The sequence below is a fragment of the Symphalangus syndactylus genome, chromosome 9 (genome assembly GCF_028878055.3).
Source record: "Symphalangus syndactylus isolate Jambi chromosome 9, NHGRI_mSymSyn1-v2.1_pri, whole genome shotgun sequence".
Taxonomy (NCBI): domain Eukaryota; kingdom Metazoa; phylum Chordata; class Mammalia; order Primates; family Hylobatidae; genus Symphalangus; species Symphalangus syndactylus.
This window is the reverse complement of record NC_072431.2, coordinates 41,177,374-41,203,858: the sequence shown is the minus strand read 5'-3', so window position 1 is coordinate 41,203,858 and position 26,485 is coordinate 41,177,374. Positions and strand designations below refer to the sequence as shown.

The 26,485-nt window shown below is 38.7% G+C and overlaps 1 protein-coding gene across 5 annotated transcripts in view; it reads right to left on the bottom strand.

Annotated features, from left to right (window-relative positions):
• The window catches only part of ITGB6 (integrin subunit beta 6), a 96,270-nt gene extending 70,167 nt beyond the window's left edge, over positions 1–26,103 (bottom strand). For 2 of the 5 annotated variants that reach the window (XM_055291989.1, XM_055291993.1), the window contains exons 1-4: positions 25,834–26,103; positions 25,010–25,089; positions 21,725–21,929; positions 20,877–21,123 (exon numbers count right to left, since the gene is read on the bottom strand). In XM_055291989.1, coding sequence (XP_055147964.1) covers positions 20,877–21,123; positions 21,725–21,929; positions 25,010–25,089; positions 25,834–25,894 — 593 coding nt within the window. In that variant the 5' untranslated portion in view covers positions 25,895–26,103. The remainder of the gene's footprint in view (positions 1–20,876; positions 21,124–21,724; positions 21,930–25,009; positions 25,090–25,833) is intronic. The other 3 variants (XM_055291991.1, XM_055291990.1, XM_055291992.1) reach the window with 3 other exon arrangements.
• Between the last annotated feature and the right edge of the window lie 382 nt (positions 26,104–26,485).

Below are 26,485 nucleotides of genomic sequence, written 5' to 3'. Positions count from 1 at the left end.
CAATGACAATTCCTTTGTATTCTGATATCTCAGGCTGTCATCAAGTGTGAATCACCCTGTAGCAAGACAAGAGAGGAACCTGTCTTCTTTTTCCTCTGCTCCCTCCTGTACCCGCAGGTCTGCCTGCCAAGGGCCCAACAATTGTAGCAGCATTCTTGATTTGAGAGTCCAACTCTACTGTGATTGAATAGGCCAGCCTAGAAATAAAACCACTACTTAAAGTACAATGTTACAATGAAATCTGCACCAAAGATATTACAGTAGAACACAAAGGGCTGATCATGAGTTCAGCCACATCTTATTTTGAAAGCAAGTTTCTAGCTGTGCATGAAACTTTGGGCAAGTTACCCAACACTTCTGAGCTTTGGATTTTAAAATGAGGATAATCGTATAGAGGAGAGGTTCTCCAACTGAGATCCCTCGCCCAGCATCATGAGCATCACCTGGCAAATTGTTAGAAATGCAAAATCTGAACCCCTACCCAAGACCTGCTGAGTTAGCTATGCTGGGGGTGGGCTCACTGGCGTGTATTGTACTAAGCCTTCTGGATGCATGCTAAAGTTTGAGAATCATTGGTGTAGAAGTGCAAAGAGACAAAAAGGCATAGCCCCTAGTGAGGGGATGATGTGCTGCCTGGGGAAGAACTGGTTGATTCTTAATATGGGCACATGTGAGGCCTGGGCCTTGGCTCTGCAGGTCCAGTAGCCTACTTTGTCAGCACGAGAAGGTGCATTTTTCAATGTTAGGCTTCAGTTCATCAAGTTCATCTGCCTGAGGTATACAGTTGATCTTCATTATTCACAGATTCTATATTTGTGAATTCACCTAGTTGCTAAAATTTATTTGTAACTCTCTAATTAATACTTGCTGTGTTTTCTGAGTCATTCGTGGACATGTGTAGACAGGCAAAACAAAACAACAAAACAAAAAAACCCAAAACAAAGCATCTCCCTATGTGCACATTCCCAACTGGAATCAAACACGGTGGTGCTCTGCCTTCTTATTTCAGGCCTCCGACTCTAAGCCAGTGTCTTTTTCATGGTCTACTTAGTGCCACCTTTCTTTCATTTTTATGCTTTTCATGGATGGTTTCACTGTTTAAAATAGCCCCCAAGCATAATGCTGAAATGCTGTTTAGTGTTCCTAAGTGCAAGAAGGCTGCAATGTGTCTCATGGAGAAAACAAGCTGTGAGACAAGCTTCATTCAGGCATGAGTTATAGTGCCTTTGTCTGGAGTTCAGTGTTTGTAATTCGATGAGATCTATTACATGTGGCATCTTTAAACAGAAGCACACATAAGATAAGTTTGTGTAGTGATTTGTTGATGAAAATGTGATAGCCAGAGGCTCGCAGGAACCTAACCCTATATTTTCCTTGGGAGCAATGATTCAATATTCGATAATTCATTGCTTGGGGCAAGTTTACGGAACATGACTATCATGAATAATGAGAATTGACTGTGTGTACAGATAGATCAGAGTGATCATGGATTCCTTCACACTGAGTAAGGATGCTGTCACTGGGACCAGAATGCTGGTGCCTGTGAGTACCATCATTTTCTTCCTATCGGTAGACTTTCCTTGAAAGCAGGTGAGGTTTGGATGTGTCCCCAGGCTTCAGAACAAGGGGAAATGGAGGAACCCAGCACTGAATGGCACAGCCCAATATGTCCCAAGACGACCACCCCAGAATGGAGGTTCTTGGTCACATCTGACCCCTCCCCCAACCGTGGTCCACTTCCTCAGCTAACACAAATTTGAAAAGCTCTCGTAACCAAAGGGACTGGAAGCTCTGGAAGTGTGTTGGCCGAGGCTCTTGGATGGATGTGGCCCACACTGGCCTCTGTGACATCCCCTTCTTTGTCCTGCCCTAGCCCACTAGGCCTCTCTGTCCTTTCAGCTGCATCAATATACCTAGTCTACTGGGTCCAGGAGCCAGTCTGTCGCTTCCAGGTAATTTTTATATTTCCTTTCCTAATTATTATGTTTAACTTTAACTCTCAGAAGACAACCTTATTCTCTTATTTTTAATATTGTTCATCAGGTTTCATTGAAACTCTAAAGTGCTGACCACAGACTGTATCTACCTAGCAGGGTTGTCGTGAGGCTTGAATGAGATCAAATAGGCAAAGAATATAGCGCAATGAGCTTTTCAGAGTTAATGCATAATAAACATGATTTTCATTTCTTACATAAATCACTTCACACAGTCTAGAACAGACCTGAGTACAGATAATGGATTTGGCTAATGATATTTCTAGAATAATGTTTTTTCCTGATTAAAATAATAAGGCAGGTTCATTGAAGAAAATTGGGGTTTTATATGAAAGTGTAAAGAAAAGAATCAAAAACATAAATTGTAATTGTTGTGAGATGAATCATAGTTTATTTGATCATCTTTCTATTGCTGAGCATTTATTTTGAACATTTTTGTAATTAAATAATATAGTGATCCTTCTACATACATATTTACAAACTACTCCATATCCTTGTTTAAAATAAATTTTTTGATTGCGAATTGCTGGGTTATCTTTTGACTCATATTAGCAAACTCTTCCAAAAAAGTTTGTATCCATTGCCATCTGTGGTATTAGTGTATGGCATAGCATCATTTTTTTTTTTTTAAAAACTATACTAGTTGATTAGCAAAAAATGGCATTTGTTAGTTTTAATTTTCATTTTATTACTACTAAGATTGAGTGCTTGTTTCTACTTATTAACATTTTGTATTTCTTCTTTTGTTAATTGCTAGCTGATATCCTTTGCTACATTTCTTATTCTAATTTAATTTTAAGAACCATCCTGGCTGGGCGCTGTGGCTCACTCCTGTAATCCCAGCACTTTGGGAGGCCGAGGCGGGCGGATCATGAGGTCAGGAGATTGAGACCATCCTGGCTAACGTGGTGAAACCCCATCTCTACTGAAAAAAAATACAAAAAAATTAGCCAAGCGTGGTGGTGGGTGCCTGTAGTCCTAGCTACTCGGGAGGCTGAGGCAGGAGAATGGCATGCACCCGGGAGGTGGAGCTTGCAGTGAGCCCAGATCATGCCACTGCACTCCAGCCTGGGCGATAGAGCGAGACTCTGTCTCAAAAAAAAAAAAAAAAAAAAAAAAAGAACCATCCTAAAAATATTAAACTTTTTTCTTTGTAGTTTGTCTTTTAATTTTGTTCACGATATTTTTGGATATATGTCTTAAACCTTTTGATGCAGTCAAACTTCTTCCCACCTTCAAATCTAAGATGCATTTTTAAAGTGTGATATAAGGAAGGAATCTGATGTTTTTCAAAATATTTAACTTGTTAAATGACAATAATGCAGTATTTGTCTTAATTGCCCTTATAGCACTTGAAGTAGCTGTGGGTGGTAGAAAAAATACATTGGATTTAGAATAAAAAGAGTGAACAGTTATCTATCTTTTGTTTTGGAGATGGAGTCTCACTCTGTCACCCAGGCTCGAGTGCAGTGGCATGATCTCGGCTCACTGCAACCTCCGCCTCTAGGTTCAAGCCATTCTCCTGCCTCAGCCTCCCAAGTAGCTGGGATTACAGGCTCACGCCATCACGCCCAGCTAAGTTTTGTATTTTTAGTAGAGATGGGCTTTTACCATGTTGGCCAGGCTGGTCTCGAGCTCCTGACCTCAAGTGATGCACCCACCTTGGCATCCCAAAGTGCTGCGAGTACAGGTGTGCACCACTGTGCCCGGCCAGTTACCTATCTTTGGGCAAGTTATTCAACACCATTGGCCTCAGTGTCCTCCTCCATAAAATGGGAATGAACATAATATCTATTTCACAAAGTTACCATGACGATTATATGAGATAAAAAGTATGTAATCATGTCAGGTACACCATGGTGCCTGGGACCTAACTATTCTTCGAAATTGTTTAATCTATTATTTGGGGCTACTGGTTCATACCATACTGAAATGACATTTGAGCATCTTCCAGATCCACAGAAGTAGCAGTCCTATATTTTTGTGAGAGATTTGCATCTTTGTTGGTTAGAATTATCTGCTATGTAGATTTTACTAGAACTCTGTGCCTTTGGAAAGTGGAATGAAATTTTAATTTAACTCACTAAAGAAATTCAAGTGATAGGAGAGCTAAAGTAAAACAGAATGTCAGAGATGGCTCATGCCAGGGAATTTTGAGTGCAGATTGCCCATGTTTTGATCAGAGGTCATTTTCTTTTCTCTCTATCTTTCTCTCTCTTTTTATTTATTTATTTATTTATTTATTGAGACAGGGTCTCCCTCTGTAGCCCAGGCTGGAATGCGGTTGTGGTGGCACAATCTCAGCTCACTGCAACCTCTGCCACCGGGATCAAGCAATTCTCCCACCTCAGCCTCACAAGTAGCTGGGACTACAGGTGTGTACCACCATACCCAGCTAGTGTTTGTACTTTTTGTAGAGACAGAGTCTCACCATGTTGCCCAAGCTGGTCACGAACTCCTGAGCTCAAGCAATCTGCCCGCCTCGGCTTCCAAAAGTGCTGGGATTACAGGCGAGAGTTCATTTTCTAACAAATGTTCATATTTTGTTGTTACTTTCTTAGCCTATCAATTAAAAGAAATAGGCACCTCTCACCAAATTACTTGATTTTGAGTCCCTAGATAAAGAGATTTGCATTTAAAATGCAAAATAATTACAAAACACAATATAAAGAAGTACTACTTCAATTTTTTGTTAAAATTTTAAATAAATATTTACAAATTAAGACTATAATCACATATACTAAAGCATTAATATCGTCTTTTCCTGAGTAAGGTTAGAAATGATTTTCATTTCTTACTTTTGTCTGTATTTTCACATGGGCTTATTACCTTTGCAATAAGAAACTATATACCATATACTCATATATGTTTATGTGTGTGAACATAGAGGAAATCCATTCTAGCATTTCTTTTTTTTCTTTTTCTTTTTCTTTTTTTTTTTTTTTTGAGATGGAGTCTCACTCTATCACCCAGGCTGGAATGCAGTGGTGCCATCTCAGCTCAGGGCAACCTCTGCCTCAAGTGATTCTCCTGCCTCAGCCTCCCGAGTAGCTGAGATTACAGGCATGCACCACCACGTCTGGCTAATTACTATTATTATTATTATTTGGTATTTTTAGTAGAGACAGGGTTTCACCGTGTTGGCCAGGCTGGTCTCAAACTCTTGACCTCAGGTTATCTGCCCGCCTCGGCCTCCCAAGTGCTGGGATTACAGGTGTGAGCTACCATACCCGGCCCATTCCAGCATTTCATGCTTAGTTTCCTTTTTGCAAAACTACAATGAACTCACTATTGGTGTAAATTCAAAACAAAACAAAAAACACCACAGTATACATGAAATGATGTTTAAAAAATCTTTCGGCCAGGCACGGTGGTTCACGCCTGTAATCCCAGCACTTTGGGAGGCAGAGACAGGTGGATTACTTGAGGTCAGGAGTTCAAGACCAGCCAGATCAAAATGATGAAACCCTGTCTCTACTAAAGATAGAAAAAATATTAGCTGGGCATGGTGGCACACCCCTGTAATCCCAGCTACTTGGGAGGCTGAGGCAGCAGAATTGCTTGAACCTGGGAGGCGGAGGTTGCAATGAGCCAAGATCGTGCCATTACACTCTAGCCTGGGCATCAAGAGCGAAACTCCATCTCAAAAAAAAAAAAAAAAAAAACTTTCAAAATGTTGCTGTATCTTAGACAACAGCAAAAGAAATTCTTTTCAAAAATGTAAACCACTTCAGCATTCTTAACAGGGTGAAATAAATTTTTAGTGACTCTCCATCCAATGAAAATAAATGAGCTACTCCAGAAAACATAAAGATTAGATTAAAGAGGTGGGTTTTCTTTCTTTTTATAGAGCCTTGGACACTCTCTATGTTGCCCAGGCTGGACTCAAACTCCTGGGCCTAAGCAATCCTCCAGCTCTGGGGCTATAGGCATGTGCCACTGCACCTGGAAAAAGGGTGGTTTTTATTTTTATTTGTATTTAACTTTTATTTTATGTTTAGAGGTACCTGTGTGGGTTTGTTATATAGGTAAATTGTGTGTGATGGGGGTTTGGTGTGGTTTTAAAGTGTGGTGCACAGACCCATGAGGGTCCCTGAGACCTTGCAGGAGGTCCTTCACATTAAACTATTTTCACAGTAATTCAGAGACGTCATTTGCCTTCTTCACTGTGTTGACATTTGCACTGATGATATGAAAGCAGTAGTGAGAAGGCTGGTAAGATGATCAAATAGGAACAACTCCAATATGCAGCTCCCAGCGAGATCAACGCAGAAGGCAGGTGATTTCTGCATTTCCAACTGAGGTACCCAGCTCATCTCACTGGGACTGGTTAGACAATGGGTGCAGCCTACAAAGGGTGAGCCGAAGCAGGGTGGGGCATCACCTCACCGTGGAAGCACAAGTGGTCAGGGAACTCCCTCCTCTAGCCAAGGGAAGCTGTGAGGGACTGCGCCATGAGGAAAGGTGCATTCCAGCCCAGATACTTCGCTTTTCCCATGGTCTTCACAATCCCCAGACCAGGAGATTCCCTCGGGTGCCTATATCACCAGGGCCCTGGGTCTCAAGCACAAAACTGGGTGGCTGTTTGGGCAGACAGCGAGCTAGCTGCTGGAGTTTTTTTTTATACCCCAGTGGTGCCTGGAATTCCAGCGAGACAGAACCGTTCATTCCCCTGCAAAGGGGGCTGAAGCCAGGGAGCCAAGTGGTCTAGCTCAGCAGATCCCACCCTCACGGAGCCCAGCAAGCTAAGATCCACTGGCTTGAAATTCTCACTGCCAGCACAGCAGTCTGAAGTCGACCCAGGACACTGAAGCTTGGTAGGGGGAGGGGCATCTGCCATTACTGAGAGTTGAATAGGCAATTTCCCTTCACAGCGTAAACAAAGCCACAAGGAAGTTCGAATTCGGCAGAGCTCAACGCAGCTCGGCAAAGCCTCTGTAGACAGACTGCCTCTCTAGATTCCTCCTCTTTGGGCAGGACATCTTTGAAAGAAAGGCAGTAGCCCCAGTCAGGGGCTTTTAGATGAAACTCCCATTTCCTTGGGACAGAGCACCTGGGGAAAGGGGCAACTGTGGGCACAGCTTCAGCAGACTTAAACGTCCCTGCCTGCCAGCTCTGAAGAGAGCAGTGGATCTCCCAGCACAGTGCTCGAGCTGTGCTAAGGGACAGACTGCCTCCTCAAGTGGGTCCCTGACCCCCATGCCTCCTGACTGGGAGACACATCCCAGCAGGGGTCAACAGACACCTCATACAGGAGAGCTCCAACTGACATCTGGCGGGTGCCCCTCTGGGCCAAAGCTTCCAGAGGAAGGAACAGGCAGCAGCATTCTTTGCTGTTCTGCAGCCTCCGCTGGTGATACCCAGGCAAACAGGGTCTGGAGTGGACCTCCAGCAAACTTCAGCAGACCTGCAGCAGAGGGGCCTGATTGTTAGAAGGAAAACTAATGAATGGAAAGGAATAGCATCAATATCAACAAAAAGGACGTCCACACAAAAAACTCCATCCAAAGGTTACCAACATCAAATACCAAAGGTAGATAAATCCACGAAGCTGAGGAAAAACTAATGCAAAAAGGCTGAAAGTTCCAAAACCCAGAATGCTTCTTCTCCTCCAAAGGATTACAACTCCTCACCAGCGAGAGAACAAAACTGGACAGAGAATGAGTTTGACGAACTGACAGAAGTAGGCTTCAGGAGGTGAGTAATAACAAACTCCTCTAAACTAAAGGGGCATGTTCTAATCCAACGCAAGGAAGTTAAGAGCCTTGAAAAAAGGTTAGAGGAATTGCTAACTAGAATAACCAGTCTAGAAAAGAACATAAATGACCCGATGGAGCTGAAAAATACAGCACAAGAACTTCATGAAGCATACACAAGCATCAATATCTGAATCAATCAAGCGGAAGAAAGGATATTAAAGAGTGAAGATCAACTTAATGAAATAAAGCATGAAGACAAAATTAGAGAAAAAAGAATGAAAAGGAACAATCAAAGCCTCCAAGAAATACGGGACTATGTGAAAAGACCAAACCTACGTTTGATTGGTGTACCTGAAAGTGACGGACAGAATGGATACAAGTTGGAGAACACTCTTCAGGATATTATCCAGAAGAACTTCCCCAACACAGCAAGGCAGGACAACATTCAAATTCAGGAAATATAGAGAACACCACAAAGATACTCCTCAAGAAGAGCAACTCCAAGACATATAATCATCAGATTCACCAAGGTTGAAATGAAGGAAAAATATTAAGGGCAACCAGAGAAAGGTTGGGTTACCCACAAAGAGAAGCCCATCAGACTAACAGCATATCTCTCTGCAGAAACCCTACAAGCCAGAAGAGAGTAGGGGCCAATATTCAAGATTCTTAAAGAAAAGAATTTTCAACCCAGAATTTCATATCCCACCAAACTGAGCTTCATAAGCGAAGGAGAAATAAAATCCTTTACAGACAAGCAAATGCTGAGAGATTTTGTCACCACCAGGCCTGCATTACAAGAGCTCCTGAAGGAAGCACTAAATATGGAAAGGAAAAACCAGTACCAGCCACTGTGACAACATACCAAATTGTAAAGACCGTCGACACTACGAAGAAAATGCGTCAACTAACAGGCAAAATAACCAGCTAGAATCATAATGGCAGGATCAGATTCACACATAACAATATTAACCTTAAATGTAAATGGGCTAAATGCCCCAATTAAAAGACACATACTGGCAAATTGGATAAAGAGTCAAGACCCATTGGTGTGTATTCAGGAGACCCATGTCACGTGCAAAGACACACAGCGGCTCAAAATAAAGGGATGGAGGAAGATATACCAAACAAATGAAAAGCAAAAAAAGCAGGGGTTACAATCCTGGTCTCTGATAAAACAGACTTTAAACCAACAAAGATCAAAAAAGACAAAGAAGGGCATGACATAATGGTAAAGGGATCAACACAACAAGAAGAGCTAACTATCCTAAATATATATGCACCCAATACAGCAGAACCCAGATTCATAAAGCAAGTCCTTAGGTACCTACAAAGAAACTTAGACTCCCACACAATAATAGTGGGAGACTTTCACACTCCACTGTCAATATTAGACAGATCAATGAGACAGAAAATTAACAAGGATATTAGGGACTTGAACTCAGCTCAGGACCAAGCAGACCTAATAGATATCTACAGAACTGTCCACCCCAAATCAACAGAATATACATTCTTCTCAGCACCAAGTCGCACTTATTCTAAAATTGACCACATAATTGGAAGTAAAACACTCCTCAGCAAAAGCAAAAGAATGGAAATCATAACAAACAGTCTCTCATACCATAGTGCAAATTAAAACTGAGGATTAAGAAACTCACTCAAAACCACACAACTACATGGAAACTGAACAACATGCTACTGGGTAAATAACGAAATGAAGGCAGAAATAAAGAAGTTCTCTGAAACCAATGAGAACAAAGATACAACGTATAGAATCTCTGGGACATGCTAAAGCAGTGTTTAGAGAGAAATTTATAGAACTAAATGCCCACAGGAGAAATTGGGAAAGATCTAACATCGACACCCTAACATCACAATTAAAAGAACTAGAGAAGCAGGAGCAAACAAATTCCAAAGCTAGCAGAGGATAAGAAATAACTAAGATTAGAGCAGAACTGAAGGAGATAGAGACACAAAAAACCCTTCAAAAAAATCAGTGAATCCAGGAGCTGGTTTTTTTTTTTAAAAAGATTAACAAAATAGATGACCACTAGCCAGAATAATAAAGAAGAAAAGAGAGAAGAATCAAACAGACACAATAAAAAATGATAAACAGGATATCACCACTGATCCCACAGAAATACAAAGTACCACCAGTGAATACTATAAACACCTCTGTGCAAATAAACTAGAAAATCTAGAAGAAATGGATACATTCCTGGACACATACACCCTCCCAAGACTAAACCAGGAAGAAGTCGAATCCCTGAATCAACTAATACCAAGTTCTGAAATTGAGATAGTAATTAATAGCCTACCAACAAAAAATGCCCAGGACTAGATAGATTCACAGCCAAATTCTACCAGAAGTACAAAGAGGAGCTGGTATCATTCCTTTTGAAACTATTCCAAACAGTAGAAAAAGAGGGAATCCTCCCTAACTCATTGTATGAGGCCAGCATCATCCTAATACACAAGCCTGGCAGAGACACAACAAAAAAAAGAAAATTTTAGGCCAATATCCCTGATGAACGCTGATGCAAAAATCCTCAAGAAAATACTGGCAAACCAAATCCAGCAGCACATCAAAAAGCTTATCCACCATGATCAAGTTGGCTTCATCCCTGTGATGCAAGGCTGGTTCAACATACGTAAATCAATAAACGTAATCCATCACATAAACAGAACCAAAGACAAAAATCACACGATTGTCTCAATAGTTGCAGAAAATTACTTCGACAAAATTCAACACCCCTTCATGCTAAAACCTCTCAATAAACTAGGTATTGATGGAACATACCTCAAAAAATAAGAGCTATTCATGACAAACCCACAGTCAATATCATACTGAATTGGCAAAAGCTGGAAGCATTCCCTTTGAAAACCTGCACAAGACAAGAATACCCTCTCTCACCACTCCTATTCAACATGGTATTGGAAGTTTTGGCCAGGGCAATCAGGCAAGAGGAAGAAATAAAGCATATTCAAATAGAAAGAGAGCAAGTCAAATTATCTCTGTTTGCAGATGACAAGACTGTATATTTAGAAAACCCCATCATCTTAGCCCAAAATCTCCTTAAGCTGATAAGCAACTTCAGCAAAGTCTCAGGATACAAAATCAATGTGCAAAAATCACAAGCATTCCTATACACCAATAACAGAGAGCCAAATCATGAGTGAACTCCCATTAACAATTGCTACAAAGAGAATAAAATACCTAGGAATCCAACTTACAACGGATGTGAAGGACCTCTTCAAGAACTACAAACCACTGCTCAAGGAATAAGAGAGGACAAAAACGAATGGAAAAACATTCCATACTCGTGGATAGGAAGAATCAATATCATGAAAATAGCCATCCTGCCTAAAGTAATTTATAGATTCAATGCTATCCCTATCAAGCTACCATTGACTTTCTTCACAGATTTAGAAAAAACTACTTTAAATTTCATATGGAATCAAAAAGGAGCCTGTTTAGCGAAGAAAATCCTAAGCAAAAGAACAAAGCTGGGGGCATCATGCCACCTGACTTCAAACTATACTACAAAGCTACAGTAACCAAAACAGCATGATACTGGTATCAAAACAGAGATATAGACCAATGGAACAGAACAGAGGCCTCAGAAATAATGCCACACATCTACAACCATCTGATCTTTGGCAAATCTGACAAAAACAAGCAATGGGGAAAGGATTCCCTACTTAATAAATGGTGTTGGGAAAACTGACTAGCCATATGCAAAAATGGACCCTTTCCTCACACCTTATACAAAAATTAACTCAAAATGGATTAAAGACATAAACATAAGACCTAAAACCATAAAAACCCTAGAAGAAAATCTAGGCAATACCATTCAGAACATAGGCATGGGCAAAGACTTCATGACTAAAACACCAAAAGCAATGGCAATAAAAACAAAATTGACAAATGGGATCTAATTAAACTGAAGAGCTTCTGCACAGCAAAAGAAACTATTATCAGAGCAAACAGGCAACCTACAGAATCGGAGAAAATTTCTGCAATCTATCCAACTGACAAAGGGCTAATATCCAGAATCTACAAAGAACTTAAATAAATTTACAAAAAAAAAAGAAAGAAAAACCATCAAAAAGTGGGCAAAGGACATGAACAGACACTTCTCAAAAGAAGATATTTATGCGGCCAAGAAACATATGAAAAAAAGCTCATCATCGCTGGTCATCAGAGAAATGCAAATCAAAACCACAATGAGATACCATCTCATGCCAGTTAGAATGGCAATCATTAAAATGTAGGAAACAACAGATGCTGGAGAGGATGTGGAGAAATAGAAATGCTTTTACACTGTTTGTGGGAGTGTAAATTAGTTCAATCATTGTGGAAGACAGTGTGGCCATTACTCAAGGATCTAGAACCAGAAATACCACTTGACTCACCAATCCCATTACTGGGTATATACCGAAAGGATTATAAATCATTCCACTATAAAGACACATGCACACGTATGTTTATTGTGGCACTGTTCAAAATAGCAAACACTTGGAACCAACCCAAATGTCCATCAATGATAGACTGGATAAAGAAAATGTGGCACATATACACCATGGAATACTATGCAGCCATACAAAAGGATAAGTTCATGCCCTTCACAGGGATGTGGATGAAGCTCAAACCATCATACTCAGCAAACTAACACAAGAACAGAAAACCAAACAGTCCATGTTCTCACTCATAAGTGGGAGTTGAACAATGAGAACACATGCACACAGGGAGGGGAACATCACACACCAGGGCCTGTCAGGGGGTGGGAGGCTAGGGGTAGGGATAGCATCAGGAGAAATACCTAATGTAGATGACGGGTTGATGGGTGCTGCAACCATGGCATGTGTATACCTACGTAACAAACCTGTACATTCTGCAAATGTATCTCAGAACTTAAAGTAGAATAAAAAAAAAAATAGAAAAAAACAATACTTCTCAATACTTTAAGATTTGTCTGATGAGAATGGTAGTGATATTAACAAATGTGATCTTTTTTGATATTGTATCATGAAATCTGGAAGGTCTGCATAGCTCACTGAATCAATATTTCACAAAGGACAAAGCATTGTATTACAAAATCACACACTGGTTAAAAAAAGCCATTCAAAATGAAAAGAGACCAATGGCTTTTCATATTAACAACATGAAATATTCACTGATGTTTCAGATTCCTCATTGAAACTACTTTCACCTGTTATCTAGTTTTACCTGTTATCTACTATCACCTGTCGTCTAGTTTAAAGGTAATATCGAAGAAGAATGTCCACAGTCATTGAAAAAAGCTATTATATGCTTCTTCCTTTTCCAACTATGTGTTTACATGAGGTTTGACTTTCTTCATGGAATTCAATTTTTGAAAAAGGCAAAAGATTACATGCAGAAGCAGATAGAGAATCCAGTTGTCTTCCATTAAACCAGATGCTTAAAGAGATTTCCAAATATGTAAAACAGTGCCACTCCATTTTAGAGCAGAAGGCCTGTTAATTTTTGTTTTGTTTCAGAAAATAGTTATTTTTCATAAAAACATATTACAGTAATATGCAGTGGGTTTATTATTATAGTTATTAAATAAATCAATAGATAATTATTTTTAAATGTTTCTGTTTTACTTTCTAGTATGATGATTATGGGTATATATAACCATAATCATAAACTAAAGCTCTTGGGGCTCTTAATTTTTAAGAGTCTAAGGGAGTCCTGAGATCTAAAAGTTTGAGGACCACTAGATTAAAATAACTAGAGATAAATTAGTAAGTGTTAATGAGAGCAAGAAAAAATTAACATTTGTTTTGAATGTCTGTTTTGTTCTGAGTTCATTCAGTTCTCACAATTACTCTAGGAGATCAATATTATTATTCCCATTTATAGGTAATGAGACTGAGCTCAAAGAGAGTAATTGTTTATCCAAAGTTATGATTGTAACACAGATCTGAAAAATCCTATGCTCTTTCCTTTTACCTCTAATTGCCTTCCTACTAAGAACATTTTATTCTACAATTATAAGGTTTAGTTTGATCAGAGGATTGACTTTTTATCTTGACATGTATATGTATGTATGTGTATACGAGGGTATACTATCTGGACAGAGAAACTAAGAGAGTTAGGGCTATAATGGAAATGGAAAACATAATTTTGCCACAAAAAAGAACTTGCTATTTATAACCTTAATGGTAAATTTTGCCAATAATAATAATCTTCAGAAAATAGGACATATTGAACCTTTTAAGAGATCAAATATATGATTCTCCTTCAGGTCTCCACTTTTTGCACCCCCTGCAGTGCTCTGGTCTCCCCCTAATCACACCCTGTTGTTGTTAATAGTACCTCCTATTTATTGAGAACATATCATGGTCAGGCCCAATACCAAATGCTTTCAATCGTTAACTCATTCAATTATTATTTTTTTTTTTGTTAGATGTAGTCTCGCTTTGTCACCCAGGCTAGAGTACTGTGGCGCAGTCTTGGCTCACTGCAACCTCTGCCTCCCTGGTTTAAGTGATTCTCCTGCCTCAGCCTCCTGAGTAGCTGAGATTCCAGGCATGTGCCCCCATGCCTGGCTAATTTTTTTGTATTTTTAGTAAAGACAAGGTTTTACCATGTTGGCCAGGCTGGTCTCAAATTCCTGAACTCGTGATCCGCCTGCCTCGGCCTCCCAAAATGCTGGGATTGCAGGCGTAAGCCACCGCGCCTGGCCAACTCATCAATTCTTAGCTGGAGGCCTCATGCTACCTGACTTCAAACTATACTACAAGGCTACAGTAACCAAAACAGCATGGTACTGGTACCAAAACAGAGAAATAGACCAATGGAACAGAACAGAGCCCTCGGAAATAATGCCACATATCTACAACTATCTGATCTTTGACAAACCTGACAAAAACAAGAAATGGGGAAAGGATTCCCTATTTAATAAATGGTGCTGGGAAAACTGACTAGCCACATGTAGAAAGCTGAAACTGGATCCCTTCCTTACACCTTATACAAAAACTAATTCAAGATGGATTAAAGACCTACATGTTAGACCTAAAATCATGAAAACTCTAGAAGAAAACCTAGGCAATACCATTCAGGACATAGGCATGGGCAAGGACTTCATGTCTAAAACACCAAAAGCAATGGCAACAAAAGCCAAAATTGACAAATGGGATCTAATTAAACTAAAGAGCTTCTGCACAGCAAAAGAAACTACCATCAGAGTGAACAGGCAACCTACAGAATGGGAGAAAATTTTTGCAACCTACTTATCTGACAAAGGGCTAATAACCAGAATCTACAATGGACTCAAACAAATTTACAAGAAAAAAACAAACAACCCCATCAAAAAGTGAGTGAAGGATATGAACAGACACTTCTCAAAAGAAGACATTTATGCAGCCAAAAGACACATGAAAAAATGCTCGTCATCATTGGCCATCAGAGAAATGCAAATCAAAATGACAATGAGATACCATCTCACACCAGTTAGAATGGTGATCATTAAAAAGTCAGGAAACAACAGGTGCTGGAGAGGATGTGGAGAAATACGAACACTTTTACACTGTGGGTGGGACTGTAAACTAGTTCAACCATTGTGGAAGTCAGTGTGGTGATTCCTCAGGGATCTAGAACTAGAAATACCATTTGACCCAGCCATCACATTACTGGGTATATACCCAAAGGATTATAAATCATGCTGCTATAAAGACACCTGCACATGTATGTTTATTGTGGCACTATTCACAATAGCAAAGACTTGGAACCAACCCAAATGTCCAACAATGATAGACTGGATTAAGAAAATGTGGCACATATACACCATGGAGTACTCTGCAGCCATAAAAAATGATGAGTTCATGTCCTTTGTAGGGACATGGATGAAGCTGGAAACCATCATTCTCAGCAAACTATCACAAGGACAAAAAACCAAACACCGCCATGTTCTCACTCATAGGTGGGAATTGAACAATGAGAACACATGGACACAGGAAGGGGAACATCACACACTGGGGACTGTTGTGGGGTTGGGGAAGGGAGGAGGGTTAACATTAGGAGATATATCTAATGCTAAATGACAAGTTAATGGGTGCAGCACACCAACCTGACACATGTATACATATGTAACAAACCTGCACATTGTGCACATGTACCCTAAAACTTAAAGTATAATAAAAAAAAAACACTCTTTGTGATTGGCATTGTTATTCTAGACTTACAGCGAAAACACCAAAGACTTGACAGATGAAATGATTCACCTAAGGTCACGTTATGAGTGAATATATGAATCAAGACTGAATCCAGGGCTGACTCTGAAACCCTTGTGGTTAATCACCGTGCGATACCATGTACCTGCTTCCCCAAAGGATTTCAGCTACTTGAGAACTGGGACCAGGTCTTTTTCTTCCAAATATACTCATGCCTAGCACATTGCTTGGTACGCAGTTGGAACTCAGTAAATTTTTGTTGAGCAAATGAATGAATAAATAAATGCATGAATAAAGTACAGTCAGAGGTAAATAAAGAGCCAAACTGCTTTCATTTACTTGAAGCCCGATTAAGGACAGGGTCTCACTGTTAGTTGAAGATGCTGTGCTACCAGTTTAGCTGAGCCATCCAACCTTGTTAATTTTAGTTATTTTCTCTGGTAACATTCCACACTCATTGGTTCCCATGGTTATTATTGTACTACATGTTGCTACATCGTACCTGATCTGTGACATGAGGAATGATTCTAAATATACTCTCTGGGGCAGAGGTGGCATTTTGGAATTCTAGATGGAATTGCCCTACTAATCTGTCTATGGAAGCTTATTGTAGGGGAAAGACACACAATATACCAAAGAACTAAATACAAATTTTATTCAGGTATAATATTCTCTGATTTTAAAAATGGGGCCAAAAGCATTAGCAATAATTTTATGTTAGATAGTTAAGAGGTTGTTAGCACCAAGCTTATTTCCCTTTACAAGTGAATCAAGCAATTAATAACAATAATCATACTTTACGTTTTATTATACAGAATGTTTGAGGGTATAAACCTTTATAACTCTTTATAGAAATCTATGTATTCAGTGTTGCAGGAACTGCTCATAGATGCCACCATGTATCCATCTTTCTTTCTTCCCTAATAACAGAATGCTGATTTTGGAGGGGCAGCTAGCAATGTGCTTCCTTTGCAGTTAACTGTGGTCATGTAACTAAGTGCCAGCCAATGAGATGCAAGTCTAAGGTGTTGAGTATTTCTGGCAAAACCTCTTAAGTTGGGGAAATAAAATTTAACAACCATTTATAATTTTTTTAAAAAAACTTACCAAGCAAGGAATAGAAGATAATTTCTTTGATCTGATGGAAGGAAATGAAAAACCACTAGCTAACAACATACTTAATGATAAAACACTGATCCTTTCTCCCTAAGATCATGAACATGACTAGATTGTCCTCACCTACTACATCTATTTAAAAGGGTACTGGAGACCCAAGTCGGTGCAATAAGGTAAGAAATAAGAAAGAAGAAGCATAGATATTGGAGGAGAAAGAAGTTGTTATTCATAGATGATGTGATCATATACACAGAAAATTCTAAGGAATCTATAAAAATCACACTAGAACTAATGAGAAAATTTATGAAGTTTGCAGGATACAAAGTGAATATGCAAAATCAATTGCAATTCTACATGTTATCCACAAATAATTCGAAAATAAAAAATTTTAAATGTCCCTAGAAATAAATAAAACAAAACATGTGCAAGATATCTACCCTGAAAATGATAAAACATTGCTTTTAGAAATTAAACAAGATCTGCATAAATGAAGATATATGTCATGTAAAATGATTGGAAAATTCAATATATGTAAGATGTTCAATATCCCCACAAATTGATCTATGGTTTCAATGTTGTCTCAATAAAAATCTCGGCATATTTTTTGAAGAAATTGACAAGTTGATTCTAAAATTTATATGGAAATGCAAAGGATCTAGGATAAACAAAATGAAAGAACAAAGTTGGAGGACTTATACTCCTGATTTCAAGACTTTTTATAAAGCTAAGTAAGGGAGGTAATGAGGCATTAGTGGTTACATGGGTACATGCAATGGATCAATGAAACAGAATAGTGTCCAGAATTAGACTCACACATATATGGTCAATTGCTTGTCAACAAAGACATTAAGATAACTCAATGTGGAAAAGAAATTCTTGTGTAACAAATATTGCTTGAACAACTAGATATCTCTATGGAAACAAAAGATGAACCTAGACCTTTCTTTTCATTCCAAATACAAAAACTAATCTGAGATCAGAAGCCTAAATGTAAGCATGTTAAGCATAAAGCTTCTAGAAGAAAATATAGGAAGAGTCTTTGTGACCTTTACAGTAAGCAAAAATTTCTTAGGACATAAAATACACTAACCATAAAATTAAAAATTAATAAGCTGGACTTCATCAAAATTATAAACTTTTGCTTGACCAAAGGTATTGCCAGAAAAATTAAAACACAAGCTATAAACTGGGAGAGAATATTTTTGACAAAAATATGTATTTTTTGGCAAAATATATTTGACAAAAAACTTGTATCCAGCATATATAAAGTACTCTTATCACACAATATTGGAAAGACAGTCTAATCTTAAAAAAATGGGCAAAAGATTTGAAAAGAAACTTCACAAAATAAGAAATAAGAATGGCAAATAAACACAGGAAAACATGCTCAACATCATTCATCATTAAGGAGATGCAAATTAAAGCTATGATGAGATGCTACCCCACACCTAATAATTTAAAAATTTAAAAAACTGACAACACCAAGTGTCAGTAAGGATATAGAATATCTGGAACCCTGTCACACTACTGAAGAAAATGCAAAATGGTACGTTCACTTTGGAAAACAATTTGGTAGTTTCTTTAAAAATTAGAAGTATCATACAGTTCAGCAACTCCAGTTTAGTTGTCTATCAAAGAGAAGTAAAAGCATACATCTATACAAGACTTCTACGCAAGTGCTCATAGCAGCCTTTTCATAGTAGCCACCTAAAACAGAAACAACTGAAATGTCCACCAATGAAAGAATGAGTAAATAAAATGTAGTAAATATACACAATGGATTATTAATTAAAACAAAAAGAAGCAAACTCCTGATACATGCAAAATCATAGGTAAATCTTCAAAACATTATGTTGAACCAAAGAAGCCAAACACATAGGGCATATACTACATTATATATTTATATAAAATTCAGTAATAGGCAAAACCAATATAAATTATAGAAATAGAAAGTGGTTGCCTCTGAAGTGGTAGAACTGACTGTAATGTGAAATTTCTGAGGTGATGGAAATATTCTACATCATGTTTTGGATATTGATTGCAATGGTATATTTAACCATCAAAACACATGAAACTGAACATTTTTGATCTGTGCATTTTAGGCATGTCAACTATACATTAAAAGGAGTTGAGAGGGAGTGGGCAGACAGTACCCTTATTGCCCCTATTTTCCTCCTTTCCTTCTGATTGAAATGAAGAAGTAATGATTAGTGCCCTGGCAACATTCTTGGACCATGAACATAAAATCCAAATGTCAATAATGGTGAAGCAGAGAGGGGGAAAAAGGCCTAGATTCCTCATGTTTATGGATCTACCATACTACCCCTGAATGGCCTTTCTCTGTATTTCATGTAAAAGAGAAAAGAAAATATTGACTGGGTGCGGTGGCTCATGCATGTAATCCCAGCACTTTGGGAGGCCGAGGCGGGTGGATCGCTTGAGGTCAGGAGTTTGAGACCAGCCTGGCCAACATAGCGAAACCCAGTCACTACTAAAAATACAAAAATTAGCCGGGCATGGTGGCAGGTGCCTGTAATCTCAGCTACTCGAGAGGCTGACACAGGAGAATCGCTTGAACCCAGGAGGCAGAGGTTGCAGTGGGCTGAGATAATGCCACAGCACACAGGCCTGGGTGAGAGAGTGAAACTCCATTTCAAAACAAAACAAAACAAAACAAAAAACAAAAATACTCTCTTTTTAAGCCACTGTCTCAGATACTTGCAACCGAACAAAATTTCTAAGTGTTACAATCATTGATAAATTTCTTTTATGGTTAAATTATTTTTTATTATGTTAGATTGTAGTTGGGAACTACACTGAGATGTTTTTTAAATGGTATAATAAAAGGTGTTTATCTTTTATAGAGATTGATGCCTTTGGTGTATAAAAGTATTATAAATTAATAAACATTTGGAAAATTATTTCACATATACTAGATATATAGCAGTAACGGGCTTGCTTTTGGGACAAATCAAATCTTGGTACAGATCATGGATTAGTCATGTGGCCTTGGGAAAATAGCTAATCTCTCAGAGCCTCTTACTTCCTCTGAGTACAGGGCTGATGTTATTAAGCTAGCTTTAACCTGCCTTTTAACCTGCTGTTATTATGAAGACTGAATGAGGTCATGTATGTAAAACCTTCAGCACAAGATCTGGCACAGAGCATATGGTAGCTCTTTTTCAACAGGAGAATATTTGATTCTGAACATGTCATTCACTGCACAGGTAAGCCATCACAAAGCAATTTGTCCTCCACCATCACCTGCATAATATGTGGTTTTAATAGCTTATTACAGCATATGAGAATGGAGTCATTGCCTATGGGGTCATTTACTACTGAATTTAATAGCAGTGAAAGCTGCATTGGCCTTCTCCAAGCAATAAGAGAAACCAGTATTTCCCAAAGTATGTCAGAGAAAGTTGCAAAAATTATTATTTTGCTAGAAGTCATTGTCATGGAGAAAGGCTCTGAGAAAGTGAAGGTTACTCTCAAATAACCTCAGAAAATGGTGGCCATTGAGGCTAGAAAGTGTCTGAGAGGCTGGGGCTGGGCACCATCCAATGGAGCCTGTGGTGAAAGTCTTGGTTCCCTTGCCTGCATAACACACATTCTGGTTTGCCACATCCTGCCCTATACTGGGAGGCAAATGCAGAGGCCTCAAGGACCCATGGCTAGAACCATGTAGTTCAGATGACCTCACCTCTACTCTAAGCAACCCTGGCCCCTGAGAGAACTGCTGAGATCCAACCAGACAAGGCAGAAATGCCAGGGAGTTAGCAAGCTCCTGACAAGTGCAGCTCAGAGTGGGAGTATCTCCACAGAAAATCAGCTCACAAAGATGCCAAGAGAATAATTTACTTACCTGCAAGGGTTGGCAATTTCTTCTGGTGTTGTTTTCACAAAAGGGGATACAGGTTTTTCCACAAAAGATCCGAAGCCCAGTCTAAAGTTGCTGGTTAATTTAGACATCTCTTTGGAAAGCCGGGAGCCCAGCTCCTTGATTGTGTTGAGGTCATCATCCATGGAGGCGGAGAGGTCCATGAGGTAATACAAATCCACTGGGTAGTCCTCAGTCTGGCGGACATGCACCTGCAGAGTCTGCGCACCACCTGCAAAGCCCAAAAGGAAAGGCAAACCCAGGAAAACACACCGAGATTTATTTGCAACTGGCCACTCGCTGGGTCAGCTGGCTATTTCACCTCAATAAGAACTTACTGAAATATATATGATTTCATTAACTGTGTGGTCAAGATCCTAAATGAACCAACCCGTGAAATTCTTTCAGCAGTGAGTTTAGACCTATTGGAGGATAAGTTAGGATATTTTATATCTCCTTGGGAGAACTAGCATCCATTTAGATAGGAGATAAGCTGATTTTTTTGTGTGTCGTTTTAGAAAAGGGGAACCGAATAAAAGAGAGTTTAAATCTACATTACAACCCTTGAAGAAATGTGAGTTAAGCCTTAACAACATTTGAGTAATTTAAATGGTTACTATTAGAGAAGGCTTTTTTAGTAACACAATTGGAGTGCCAGGGGCCAATGTGAATAAAGAAATGTGTGAGCCTAGCAATTTTCTATTTCCTTAAGAATGGGAAATTCGAGTCATAATAATCAATGATATGTAATATGATACAAGACACATGAGTGGGATAGCAGAATTACCATATATGACATTAGATCTATTTATATGAGCCAAATCCTAACATACCTGGTCTCAACTTAAGGATCAAGCTTTGAGGTGCAATCTGAACAATGTCAGAACTATTTTTCTGTCTGCCTACACTGAGAGGCTTATTTTTAAGTATTTCTACTTGGGAGACAGGGTTTTCGATGAAGTTTAATTGACATCCTTTAGCTAAAAGTTTTGCTGGGGTATCACACCTTTCGCCAACTCCAGATGGATGGGTAAAATTCTAAAAAAGAAAAAGAAAAACAATAACCCGAAAAAGAAAACAAATCTGAATTTCTTTATAAGATACCAGCAATTGAAAGTTTTTCTGCGCACTTTGCTAGTTAAGCATCTTGCCATATTGTATCCCTACCTGACTAACATTGATTATAGGTCTAAAGTTAAGTTATAGGTGAATAACCAGAGAATTCTGCCTGTAAAATTCTGAGTAAAACTGGAGTCTCCTTTTAATTATATTCAGTTGAATTCACGTAACAATTGCGTGTGTGAGTGTGTGTCTGTGTGTGTGTGTCTGTGTGTGTGTGTGTGTCTGTGTCTTAAGCTCACTTCTGTAAAGCTTCGTCCCAGGCCATGACCAGATCCTTGAAACAGTTGGGTTCACAGAGTTGACATCATCCCGTGAATTTATCTGCTAGGGTGACCTGTAGGTTTGATTCCACTATCAAATCTTTATCACTAGATTTGAGAATTGACACACTGTCCAAGGGCTCCAGGCTGTCAATCCCCAAATCTAGTGATAAAGAGAGATTCTGCGGATTCCTAAAGGGTAGGGATTGCAACATCTCCCCCATCTAGCACTCTCTGCCAGTTGTATGCATTGGTCTGTTACCCTTATATTGCAGCATTACTTCACCTAAATTGACCTCTTGTGGACTTCAAACCCAGAGTCTTGAAGTATTCTAGTTCAAGATCCTTTATGACTTTCTCCAAGATTTGAAAGTGAGGAAGAAAAGTGAAAAAGATGGGTTAAAATTCTGCTTTTCGCTGGTCCCTGTAGTCCCAGCTTCTTGGGAGGCTGAGGCAGAAGAATGGCGTGAACCCGGGAGGCAGAGCTTGCAGTGAGCCCAGATCACGCCACTGCACTCTAGCCTGGGCGACAGAGCAAGAATCCGTCTCAAAAAAAAAAAAAAAAAAGTCTGCTTTTCTGCGTGGGACACAGGAGTTTCCCACAAGGATAGCAGAGGGGCAGTGAGATGTAGTCTTTCCCAGCAGAGATGTGGCCATTCAAATTCTGAAACACCCAAAACAGGGAGAAGGAGCTAATAGATTAAATACCTGTCTTACCTGATAGGCATGGCTGCTCTAGAGCGGGCATGACACTATGCAAAGGGGAATTTGTTGCCCATGGACTTTCATGCTTAGAGAAAACCAAATCAATGCTCATACTATTTTCCTTGCCTCTTAGAACTCCAAGCCACTCTTGCTGTTTTCACCAACTAGGAAAGTTAGATTTCTTCTGAAATTGATTTTGAGAATACAATTTGTTATCTATCAGTAGGCCTGTGCGTGTCTGAAGCTCTAGGCCAGGCATGGCAAACTGTAACCTTCCATGATGTAACCAAGGGAAGCAGTGGCTGGACAAGGCTTCAGAATCCTTCTCAACACAGTGTCATTGCTATCACCTCTAGTCATAGCCTTTGCCAAAAGATCAGAGGTGGTGTTAACCACATGACCTATTTTCTATCTGCCCTAAGCAGAAGCCTAATTTACTTTTTGCTCCAACTGCCTCGACTGGCATCCTCATAACTACTTCCAATATTACAGTGGCCTCTTAGAATAATTTGGTTTTACAATTTGACAACAATTTGGCTTGTATTATACACAAGTAAAGTTATCAGCAGCAACTTAGGAAACTCTCTTAAGTAAATGCTGAAAAATGCATTTAAATGAAAATTCCAGGCTGATTTGTTGTTGTATCTCTCTGGCATAAAACTAATACTTCTTCAAGAAGTCAGTATCCAAAAAACGTGATTTTTTTCCCTCCTTGTATATTCTCAATCCTACTCTGATACAGGAACTTAAAAAAGCATAATTTTCTTGAATTTTGTTTGTGGCCACATCGGTCATGGCCGTAGTAGGGGACTGAGCTGCGTCTGTGCTCTCTTGTCTGTGAGGCCACCCTTCATGGATACACACTGAACTCGGAGTTTGGGTTTCCACAGGTAGAACACAAGGTAGAACACAGTTCTTTTTTTTTTTTTTTTCACATAAGGAAAATTTTTTCTTTATTTCTTCAAAAAAAAAAAAACTGGAATACATGTGCAGAGCATGCAGGTTTGTTACATAGGTATACATGTGCCATGGTGGTTTGCTGCACCTATTGACCCATCCTCTAAATTCCCTCCCCTTATCCCGCACCCCCTAACAGGCCCTGGTGTGTGTTGTTCCCCTCTCTGTGTCCATGTGGTTCTCAATGTTCAACTCTCACTTATGAATGAGAACATGTGGTGTTTGGTTTTCTGAGGTAGAACCCAGTTCTGAGTTTGGTGTTGAGGTTTGTTTCTCTTTGAACACGCTACTCAGCTCTCGCTGCACTTGGTATTCGTATGATTTGATTTATGTTTAGATTATCTTTATGAGATCCAGTGGGTAGAGACTTGTTTTAAAATTCAGAAAGCTAATGCCTCTCTTTCTTACCATGAATCAGTTAGACATCACTCTCTAGTGTCTTAGGATGGCTTGGTACATATTCCCCAATCATCTTCATACTGCTTTCACATAGTTTTCAGTTTGACCAGGTAAGGAGTTCCTATTTGGAACTTTGTCACTGGTGTGGTACAGAGTCACTGAGTTTATGAAAATGCCATTTTTAAAAGAACTGGATAATGTCTGACCAGTAATATTTGCCCCAAACTTAAAACACATCCCTTAGAACCTAGCAGTAGTTCAGAATGGATCCTGGTACCCAGATGGAATACAACTATAATATGAACATCAAATGTATGTTTAACTTTAGAAAATATCATCTCCATGATCTCTGATTATCCAGACAGCCTCCATATTTTACATGTAACCTGTTAGAAATGGCTTTACAATAAAAGAAGGAACCAGGTAAAATAAAAAAATCCCAAGTTAAAAATTTTTTCCGAATAATTTGACATCCACTCCTTCTACAAACTGTTTTTGAAAGTAATCACATGAATGCCATTTTGATCTACCAATGCTCACCTTCTCCTTTCCTGATTTGTTTTACTTATTCAATTCCACAAAAAAGCAAGTCACCATCAGAAATATCACTGAGGAAATTAACATGAATTTAACTGCAGACAGGTTTTAAAAACACATTGAGGTCATTTGTTTTACCTCCTGAGCACACCAGGCACACTGAGGTCCAATAAGCAGACAGTCTTCACAGGTTTCTGCACCTTCCAGGGCACAGCCACCTAGGTTTAGACCCAGCAAGACGCAGGGATTAAGTACACTTTCAGTCATTCCATTTATGAGACTGATGGCTCTTACATTACTTGAACAAAACAACATCAAAGTTTAGTTTAGTATCCAAAATCAGTCCTCGAAATGTTAGCAATTCACATAAAAGTTTGTATTTTACATCAATCACATGTAAAATATGTGTATGTATATTAAAAAGTATGTATGTCTTATAAGCCAAAATTGTCATCCTCTTTTTTCTTAAAATGTGAAAGTTCACAAATATAGGATTATCCTATTTGTTATTCTTAGCCAATGTATGCCACTTTAATTTTTAAAAATTACTTCCACCCATTAAAAAATGCTTCTTTCTTAAACAAGGTATTTCTGTTTTTGAAATAAATCCTTTTTCTCTATCAAGATTATTACTCGTAAGTGGAAGATCTTGTGGTACAATAAAATAGAAAAGTTTCAAAAATGGTTATCATAATGGCACCAAGTTCCATTGGGCAGTAATGTTATTTAATTCTCCTTATTAAAATGCCTGTGCAACCTTTGTATTTATTTACCTTAAGCCTAGAGCATTCACTGTGGGAACTGCCCGGTGTTTGTCTGTAATTTGTTAAAGTGTTCACTCGGTGACAAAAGAGCAATGGAACAGATCAAATAAAACATGACTTCAGATCTAGTTTCTGAACCAAAGGACAGGTTTGCCAAGCATACCATGAAAGCAATATATCGGAGAACGTAGGTCTTACCTTGTACGTGATCATTCCTTCCTAGAAATAGAAAGAACAGGCAAAGCAGTTCAATCCCCATTCGTTTCAGTTCTTGCTGTGCAGACCGATTAAAAAATGAATTACCTTCAGCGTTACAAGACCAAAGCTGAATATCGTTAAAGTATTTCTTTCTTGAAGTATAACATTTTAAATACTACTTACACTGCTTTGAAAAGAAACTTGAGATGTAATTTAGAAAGTTTTCATTAAGACTGAAATGAAAACAGAGGCTACCTGGACAGGTAAAGCAGAAAAGCTGTGTTTAAAAGCAACTTCAACATGATTTACTTCCTTGTTCTCCTTATAAGGAAGGCAGGTGTACAATCACCAAGAAGGTGGGGAAATTCATTCAGTAGAAATTTTGGTGTAAGTTCTATGAGTCTCTCTGCATCCTAGAGAAAGTTAATATCTTTAGTGAAATATTGATCAATGAAATGTCAAAACAGCAATAGAAATATAGTCATTTCTAAAATAATTTTAATTTAATGTAAAGAATAAAGATATTAAATAAAGCATATAGCCTATATGTGAGGAAAGTAAAAAATGAGCTTAATGAAAATACCTGAGATTTTTGTATTTCATTGCTAAATCCTTTGCAAAAAATTGAAATGAACCCTGAAAAAGAAAAATT